Genomic DNA, 10,381 nt, shown 5'->3' on the forward strand with positions numbered 1-10,381 from the left:
AGCGTGAACCCCCAACAAGAAGTACAAAAGTATGGGGGGGGGGGAAAAAAGTTAATTAGTTGAAAAACTTAATACCATATTAGCACGACAACTCAGTTCAGTTTATTATTTTTTCTTCTGTCTGGTCACACGAGGCTGATCACGCTTCTCCGATTGCAGTGAGGCCAGTTCTCTTTGAAGTTCGGCAATCTTCTCCTCCTTGGTTTGTTCTGACTCGCGAAACTGTTCTGCTGCATCTGGCTGGTCGATCGATGCCTGGGTCTGCATTACTTCCTCTGGATTTAATCCCAATTGTAAAAGCATCTTCCTTCCTTCTTCTAATGACTTTGCCTGGAAAAATTTAGTATCTTTAAACACAATAATGGTGGCAGGATATCTCCAAGAAAATTTTATCCCATTTTCATACAGCTGAGAAGAAATCTCTCTCATCTGGTTTCTCATCTTGAGAGTCTCGGCAGATAAATCTTTTAAAACACGTATTGGAAAGGCTTTGTAGCGTAAGTTTAAAATCTGTTTGAGTTCTTTAAAAATCTCTGTAGCTCTTCTTTCTGAAAGAAATCTGATAACAATGTCTTTTGAATCGCCCCTGCGAGGACCAAAAGCCCAATGCGCTCTTTCAAATTCTTGCAACTCACATGTAACTTTGTTCTCAATGAACCACTGGAGGATTTCTTGAATAAGTTGTTTGCCCCCCCCAAAATCTTTGGGGAAGCCTCTCAAGCGTATGTTAGCACGGCGCTGTCTATCTTCAAGATTAATGATACGAATTTCCTGGCGAGATTTCCCCGCTTCCAGTTTTCCAATCCTTTGGTCTTGAGTTTTTGTTTGTTGTTTCAGTTCCGCCATTCCGGTTCCCAGTGCCGATAAATCTTTTTTCATCTCTTGGAGCAATCTGCCCATATCAGCAAAACCTTTAAGCAACGAGTCCATCTTCTCCTCCAGCTCCACAGCAGACGCCATCTTCGCTTTGTTCTTACTTCTTCACCCAACCGCGTCAAAAAGAGTTATTTACTTCAACTTTTAACTCCTTCTGGTGAAGTTTTTCGACAGTTTATCCAGTTCACTCTCCTCTCAATCCACTTTTAGTAAGCTAGAGAGGGTAGTTAAGGGTTAACTTTTATTTTTTCTTCTTCATATGGGGGAGCTTTTCCTTGGTGCGTCTAGTCCATCCGACGCATGCGTAGATCTCACCTGTATTATTTCATTGTTGTAAGTTGCCCTGAGTCCTAAGGGATTGGGCAGCATATAAATCAAATTTAAAAAAAATTGAATTAATTGAATTAAATTTTGATGTTAAAAAGGAAAAGGAATAAAGAAAAGAAGGGAAATAAATTAGACTACAGTAAGTCAATTAGAACATAAGAACATAAGAAGAGCCATGCTAAATCAGGCCAAAGCCAATCGAGTCCAGCATTCTGTGTCACACAGTGGCCCACCAATTGTACATGGGGATTTTGAGCAGAAGGAGAAGGCAAAACCCTCCCTTTCTCTTGACCCCCAAAAATGGAATTGTTGGAAGGATATATAATTTGAACAATTACTACCCTTCTTTATAAGATTTGTTTTATATAAGATTTGTATAACTTACTAATTTAACACTGGAAAGGATTCAGATTATTACTGATATTGTTGGAATGATACAAGGTCTGTATAATTATTATTTTTAAAGGTCATTATATAAGATTATAGAATAAATTTGATTTTTTTGTTATGGTGTTTGTAGAATGTTATTAACCAAACGGCTGGAAATGTAATGATAAGAATTTGTTTAAAAATGGACAATGAGTTGAAATTTAAAAAAATGAGTAATAAAGTTGGGAGATATGAATCGGGAAATTAGAAATTTAGGATATTTATAAAGGACATAATAAGAACATGAATAAAAATATAAATTGAGTACAGGGAGGAATACGGCCTAAAATTAAGAGGTATAAGAGAAAATGAGTATGTCTGGAGGATAAGCTATAGCGATTAATTTGAAAGAAAGTTGAAAATTAAAGCTGGTAAACCCAGGCAACAAAAATGGGAGGAAGGAGGCAGCATTAGAATAATAGTAGATACAGTATATCTGGAAGTATGTATTATATATATAAATATGAATAAAGGGAAAGATGTAAATTAAAGAATAGCTCCAATATTGGAATGAAGTACCGGGAAAAATACATGCATTAATGGGAATAAGGAGATCGCTGACCATTTCAATAGCTACTTCTGTTCAGTTTTCTCAAAAGACACCTTACAAAATAATACTATAGAGGGATATAGCATTGCTTCCAACTGTACGGATTCAGCTCCAGTGATCTTAGAAGCCGATGTCTTAGAAGAACTTGAACGATTAAAGATAAATAAGGCAATGGGTCCAGATGGCATCCACCCCAGAGTTCTTAAAGAACTCAGATCTGTCATTGCTACCCCCCTGACTGATTTGTTTAACCAATCCTTGTTAACAGGAGATGTTCCTGAGGATTGGAGAATGGCCAGTGTTGTGCCTATCCACAAGAAGGGCAGTAGAGAAGAAGCTGGTAACTACAGGCCAGTTAGCTTGCCATCAGTTGTCATTAAAATGATGGAGACTACTCAAAAAGAGGATAAATCAGCACCTAAAAAACAGTAACTTATTGGACCCAAATCAGCATGGCTTTACTGAAGGCAAATCATGTCAGACTAATCTCATTGATTTCTTTGACTATGTCACAAAGGTGTTGGATGAAGGTGGTGCCGTGGATATTGCCTACCTGGACTTCAGCAAAGCCTTTGATACGGTTCCACATAAAGAGCTGATAGATAAATTAGTGAAGATTGGACTTAATCCCTGGATAGTTCAATGGATTTGCAGCTGGCTGAAGCATAGACACCAGAGGGTTGTTGTGAATGGCGAGTATTCTGAGCAGAGTCAGGTTACAAGCGGTGTGCCACAAGGGTCTGTTCTGGGTCCTATTCTTTTTAATATGTTTGTGAGTGACATAGGGGAAGGTCTGGTAGGGAAGGTTTGCCTATTTGCCGATGACTCTAAAGTGTGCAATAGGGTTGATATTCCTGGAGGCGTCGGCAATATGGTCAATGATTTAGCTTTACTAGATAAATGGTCAAAGCAATGGAAACTGCAGTTTAATGTTTCCAAATGTAAAATAATGCACTTGGGGAAAAGGAATCCTCAATCTGAGTATTGTATTGGCAGTTCTGTGTTAGCAAATACTTCAAAAGAAAAGGATTTAGGCGTAGTGATTTCTGACAATCTCAAAATGGGTGAACAGTGCAATCAGGCGGTAGGGAAAGCAAGTAGGATGCTTGGCTGCATAGCTAGAGGTATAACAAGCAGGAAGAGGGAGATCATGATCCCGCTATATAGAATGCTGGTGAGACCACATTTGGAATACAGTACTGTGTTCAGTTCTGGAGACCTCACCTACAAAAAGATATTGACAAAATTGAACGGGTCCAAAGACGGGCTACAAGAATGGTGGAAGGTCTTAAGTATAAAACGTATCAGGAAAGACTTAATGAACTCAATCTGTATAGTCTGGAGGACAGAAGGAAAAGGGGGGACATGATCGAAACATTTAAATATATTAAAGGGTTAAATAAGGTCCAGGAGGGAAGTGTTTTTAATAGGAAAGTGAACACAAGAACAAGGGGACACAATCTGAGGTTAGTTGGGGGTAAGATCAAAAGCAACATGAGAAAATATTATTTTACTGAAAGAGTAGTGGATCCTTGGAACAAACTTCCAGCAGACGTGGTAGATAAATCCACAGTAACTGAATTTAAACATGCCTGGGATAAACATATATCCATCCTAAGATAAAATACAGAAAATAGTATAAGGGCAGACTAGATGGACCATGGGGTCTTTTTCTGCCGTCAGACTTCTATGTTTCTATGTTTCTATGAAGTCAAGATTTCTGAATTGCTCGTCTGATCACCATAAAATTAATTATGATTAGAAGTACTCAGGGAAGGATAAGAGGAAGAGGAAGTAGAAAAGAAGGAAAGAGAGGAAGGAATTAGGAAAGTGGTAGAGAGAAGAGAGGGAGATAGAGGGAAGTAGTATGAAATATACTAAAAAGGCAGATGGGAGATAAAATTATAAAAGGAGCAAATTAAGGATATATGTTTATTTCATTTTGGACAAAAATGTAAAATTATGGATGTTTAGATATTATTGCACATGTATGGATGTTTATGTAAGTTTGGTAAAAAAATTAAAAAGAAACTAATTGTTAATTGATAAAATACTTGTATTGTAATTTGTTTCCCATGTAAACTGCACCTGCTTAATCCAGTGCTTCTCAATTATTTTTTGTTACCCCCCCCCCCCCAGGAAGAAGTAAACATTTCGCGCACACACCCCAACTCTCTGATCTGGGCCCCAACGGAATTTTAATGTTCATATTTATTCTTCTACTTATTATAAGCTGCAAGCAACTATTGGCTAGGGAAGGCTGCACTATCCACTTACCTGGGAGTAAGTCACACTGAACTCAGTGGAGCCTGTTTTCGGTTAGGCAGGCATAAGCTACTGTGGTTTGGGTTTTCTTTTGACATGAGACCAGGCCAGCTTAATCAAGCTGATGTTTTGGGGTCACTGGTCTGGCCCATAAACGCCGTCTCTGCCGGGCACTCACAGTGAATGTTGTGGAAGGAGGCTTTTGGTTGCCGTTCGAAGCTTTTGCCCAGCTGCAAAGGATGCTCTTCCTTGTCCAATAGTAGGTTCACCATGCCGTTCATGGCTACTGCAGTGCCCACTGAGAACAAGAACCCACGCAGTCAACTCGACTGCCTTCTCTTCCGGGCCCGGAGCAGCACGAAACTGGGCAAAAATTCCCTGTCCAGGGAAACCAATTGAGAGGGACCACGCATGTTGCCTGGGGTCACACATGCCCCCTGGCATCACTCCATTCCCCCCGAGAGCGGCCCACCCCACTATTTGACCCAACCTGCCTTTCCCTCCTCGCATCTCACACCAATTTAAGAGCTGCATCAATCTAGCCTCTATGCTAGGATGCTGGAATTCGGTATCTCTAATTTAATAAAAAGAAGGACTAGGGGTGGTATGATAACAGTGTTTTATTATTTATTTTATTTATTTATTTAGTCAAGCATTTAGTATATGATTAAAGACAAAGTATAAACATGATTGTGAATATATAAGATGTACAAGCATGATTATGAATACATGATATTTTACAAAAAACATGGGGACATTAGGACAGGGATGGTAGGCATGTTGGTGCACAAGAAGCAATGGATGGAAACTAATCAAGGAGAGAAGCAATCTAGAACTATGGAGAAATTTCCTAACAGAACAGTTAACCAGTGGAACAACTTGGCTCTAGAAATTGTGAATGCTCCAACACTGGAGGTTTTAAAGAAGAGATTGGGCAAGGTTTCCTGCCTGAGCAGGGGTTTGGACTAGAAGATCTCTAAGGCCCCTTCCATTCTGTTATGCATCTGATGAAGTGAGCTGCGAGTCACTACAAGTTTATACTTTTTAATTAAATGGGTTGATTGGAAAAGGTGCTATCAGAAATAGCCCTTAATAGCAAGAACCAACATGGGTTTGCATTAATTATTCCATTAATAATAATTAATAATCTCCAGCTATTTATTGACCACTTCTTCTCATTCTCCCAAAACTGAGCTGCTGTGTTCTGTAGTTGTAATCTTGGCTGCTCTAAGAATAAAAGTCTTCTTCAGGTTGGCACCAAGAAACAGATCTCCTCTGTCGGCTAAATGATGATAGTCACTATAATTTGCTCTTGTTCCTAAATTACTTCACCATGCTTGGATTTATGCAGCTGTCAGTAAATGCCATTTAAATAAACCCTAATCGCTAGGGGTGGGTGCTCTTGCCAAAAAGTACAAATGACTGACCCCATGGAGCCCTCTAACATATTTTTGCTTCTTTATGCCTTTCTGGAAAGACACCAGCCTCTGTATTCTAAATCAGGAAGTCTCAACTTTTCCTTGCTCGACAGCATTGTTGCTACTCCTTCTTTTCTCCTGGCAGGTTTTCCTCGCTTTTTAAAGCCTCTAGGTTTCCATTCCCTTTGGGTCACAGTTCCTAATATCTAGAGGAAAGCCACCCAACTCCTCAAGGTTTTTGAGCTGAAACTTCCATCAAACTTCCTAAGAGATCAGTAAGGGGCGAGTACAAGTGCACTAGAATGCCTTCCGTCCCCTGTCCTATTGCTCTCCTATATCTCCTATATCTTTCTTCTATTCCTATATCTCTTCTTCTATTCTTTCATTGATATGTTCTATTATTATACCTTCTTTTCCATTATTTCTTAGATATATTTTACTATGAGTATCTCCTCTATAACCTTCATCATGTATTTTACTATATGTATATAGATATATACCCACTAAAACCCTCATTGTGTATTGGACAAAATAAATAAATAAATAAATAAACAAATAAATAAATAAATACATAAATAAATAAATAAATACAACCGAAGACATTGAGGAAATCAGCAGCTAGTTTGACAGCACAGATGATGACAAAGGAAAGACAGGTGAAGGACAGAGTACAGCGTTCCCTCGATTTTCGCAGTTTCAAACTTCGCGAAAAGTCTATACCACGGTTTTTCAAAAATATTAATTAAAAAATACTTCGCGGGTTTTTTCCCTATACCACAGTTTTTCCCGCCCGATGACATCACATGTCATCACCAAACTTTCGTCCGCCTTTAATAAATATCTTTTTAATAAACTTTAATAAATAAACATGGTGAGTAATAATCTAAATGGTTGCTAAGGGAATGGGAAATTGCAATCTAGGGGTTTAAAGTGTTAAGGGAAGGCTTGTGATACTGTTCATAGCCAAAAATTGTGTATTTACTTCCGCATCTCTACTTCGCGGAAATTTGACTTTCGCGGGCGGTCTCGGAACGCATCCCCTGAGAAAATCGAGGGAACACTGTTTATGAAAATTCATGAATACAGAAGGAGGTGCTCCACCGTTCAGACACCTATCCTTAATTCAACATTTTATTTCGTTTGGTCCAATGGCGAAGTCTATTGCTCTTCCCTTACACCAGTGCTTCTCAATTATTTTCTGTTACACCCTCCATCATCACCCTGGAAGAAGTAGGCATTGCACACTCTTCCCAGCTCCCTCCCGGGACGATTGTTTGCAATATGTGTCACATTTTGGGTGAAAAAACTCAAGCGGATTATCAGCGTGATGGAGGTGAAATCAGGGGAGGATTCCCATTATTGCTGCTACCAGTGCGCTGTGCGCGCAGCTTTGGGTCCCTTGCAGGCGTGAGTGTGCGTCCCAGTGTGTTTATGTTTCTGCCTATGTGCAAGAAGCAAAATCTCATGAAGGGATGTGATTGAGAGATTTCGGCCATTTTTTTGCTTTCATACATGCACAGAACCAAAAAAATCACTGACGTCTCTTGCACGCGTCCCCTTGCGAGATTTTGCTTCCTGTGCATGCACAGAAGCAAAAACACGCTGGGACGCACACATGTACCTGCGAGACCGGAAGCTTCGCAAGCAGTGCAGTGATTGCTACCCGTGCGCTGTTCTTTAACGCAGTGTTTCCCAACCTTGGCAATTTGAAGATATTTGGACTTCAATTCCCAGAATTCCCCAGCCAGCATCTGCTGGCTGGGGAATTCTGGGAGTTGAAGTCCAGATATCTTCAAGTTGCCAAGGTTGGGAAACACTGCTTTAACGTACCAGTAGCAACCCACTACTAGGTGTCATGTGTTTAATAAGTGACACCTTAACTTACTTGGCTTCATCCTGTCCGCTACCAACATTTTTAGACATAATAAACATATTGGTCTTTCCTCGTCTCCCATCGTAGTCACAGTGAAGCCAAGCGCTACATATGCTTCATCATATTTCCTTGTCTTAGTTTTTGGGAGACTTATGTTTGTCTCATTATCTCCATCTCCTCTCTTCTTTTCATCCCTGTGAAATATTTTTCCATGGTGTCTCTTAAGGGTATGTTATCATTCAGTGCAAAAAAACCCCTACTCATTCCCCAGGGTCATGCACCCCCCCTGGCATTGCTCTGCGCCCCCCCCCCCCAGGGGACTGAGGTGACACAGTGGGTAGAGTGTAACACTGCAGGCCACTAAAGCTGACTGCTAGATCTGCAGGTCAGCGGTTCAAATCTCACCACCGGCTCAAGGTTGACTCAGCCTTCCATCCTTCCGAGGTGGGTAAAATGAGGAGCCGGATTGTGGGGGCAATATGCTGGCTCTGTTTAAAAGTGCTATTGCTAACATGTTGTAGGCCGCTCTGAGTCTAAGGAAAAGGACGGCATAAAAAATTGAATAAAATAAATAAATTAAATAAATAAAATGAATATTTGAGAAGCACTGCCTTACACTGACTCACCAGGACTGATGTTGGTCCATCACCTTTGCTGTGTAGCAAGCACACTCTATGGCGGGATAAAAACCTCACTTTTTATTTATTTATTTGGACTTCTATGCCTCCCTATTCCCAGAAGCCTCTGGGCGGCTCATATCGACATAAAATGCAATATAAAAACCCCATTTAAAAAAAACACCCTATAACACAATTTTAAAACCCACAATTAACCACCCAGACAGCTCAATTCGGCTTCCTGTCTCAAATACTGGATTCAAGATCTCCGAGATCTTCATTTATTTTATTTCTACATTCTCTCACACATATATACGACACACACACACACACACACAGAAACACACACGTCTGCCACAGACACCACCTTGGCCCCTGCAGCAGTTGCAGAGAAGCGGCGGCGGCGGCAGCAGGAGCGCTAGCGCGCCTCCTCTCCCTCGGCTCCCTGAGGCTACAATTCCCCCCTCGCTCTCCCTACCTCTGCAACCTCTTTTCCCAACCCCGAAAGTCACAAAGGGAGGTTTAAAACACACACACTCACAACAACAACAACAACAACAACAACAACAACAACAACAACAACAACCCCGTAGAACCGTACCGTCTCCCGGAGAGATAGTCTCGACGTCCACTCCCATGGCTTGTAACGCCCTCGAATCCAGCAGCGAGCTTCGCTCCCCGCCACCTCAGAGCCCGCTTTCTTAAGCAGCGCCGTCGTTTGCAAGCCCTGGCGCTCCGCAAGCCTCTTCCACCTGCCCTCCGAGCTGTCCGTCAAGGATGCCCAGCCAATGAAAAAGAAGGGGAGAGGGGAGGGTGTTTTCGCCTCCCATTACCAATCCCCCTCCTCCGTGGCAGAAGAAAGGCGGGGCTCTCGGAGAGGGAGGCTTTGCTTCAATTGGACTTGCTCTGCAGCAGCTTCCAGTCGGGGTGGGTGAGAGCGGCTAAGGAACGCGCCTGAATGGGCAGTCTGCTACCTGCTGGAGAGCGGCGGGATGCTTGGTCGTTCAGACGAGCGGCCGGACCTATTCTCGGGGCCAGCTTTGGTCGGAGCGTCTTTTTGTTTTTTTTAACGCACGGCTGAATAGCATCCTTGATGGGTGTTGAATGCCTCCAGCGGTCAGGGTCAAGGGTATCGTGACTACTTACGCAGACGGGCCTTGCTACTTGATAAGTGTCTATAGTGGCCTCAGTTCCCCGAGACCGCAAACTGTTTGTTTCTGGACAGAAGCTGCTCTTAACCAGGATAAGATAAGAATAAAAGTAAAAAGAGTAAAAGACCAAAGGGCGTGCATAAGCACACCATTGTGCCTTCTGTCCCTGTCTCGCTGTCCTATTGTCCAAATTTAGCAATAGCAATGACATTTAGACTTATATACCGCTTCATAGAGCTTTTATAGCCCTCTCTAAACGGTTTACAGAATCAGCATATTGCCCCCAACAATCTGGGTCCTCATTTTACCTATCTGTACCTACTTTGCTTTTGTTTGTTTATACCAATACCTATTACTGCTGCTGCTGCTGCTATTATTATTATTATTATTATTATTATTATTATTATTTAGATTTGTATGCCACCCGTCTCCGAAGATTCAGGGCAGCTCACAGCCTATAATATAAAACAGTAAATAGAAAGACAAAGCTAATTAATTAAAAACTACATAAGCTAAAACCCCGATATATTAAAAATCAACCAAACAAATTCAAATTACAAACATACAACACATTTTATTGGCCAGGGGGCCAAGATCTAATTATCCCAAGCCTGGCGACATAAGTGAGTCTTAAGGCTCTTGCGAAAGGCGAGGAGGGTGGGGGCAGTGCGAATCTCTGGGAGGAGCTGATTCCAGAGGGCTGGAGCCCCCACAGAGAAGGCTCTACCTCTTGGTCCTGCCAAACGACATTGGTTGACGGGACCTGGAGAAGGCCAACTCTGTGGGACCTAACCGGTTGCTGGGACTCATACAGCAGAAGGCAGTCCCGCAAGTAATCTGGACCGATGCCATATAGGTCTTTGTAGGTCATTACC

The 10,381-nt window shown here is 41.7% G+C and overlaps 1 protein-coding gene across 1 annotated transcript in view; it reads right to left on the reverse strand.

Annotated features, from left to right (window-relative positions):
- Positions 1 to 9,138, reverse strand: part of FKBP1B (FKBP prolyl isomerase 1B) — a 39,322-nt gene extending 30,184 nt beyond the window's left edge. The window contains exon 1 of the mRNA XM_070732793.1: positions 8,957 to 9,138. Coding sequence (XP_070588894.1) covers positions 8,957 to 8,993 — 37 coding nt within the window. The 5' untranslated portion in view covers positions 8,994 to 9,138. The remainder of the gene's footprint in view (positions 1 to 8,956) is intronic.
- Positions 9,139 to 10,381: the final 1,243 nt, after the last annotated feature.

The sequence above is a fragment of the Erythrolamprus reginae genome, chromosome 1 (assembly GCF_031021105.1).
Source record: "Erythrolamprus reginae isolate rEryReg1 chromosome 1, rEryReg1.hap1, whole genome shotgun sequence".
In the NCBI taxonomy this organism is placed as follows: Eukaryota; Metazoa; Chordata; class Lepidosauria; order Squamata; family Dipsadidae; genus Erythrolamprus; species Erythrolamprus reginae.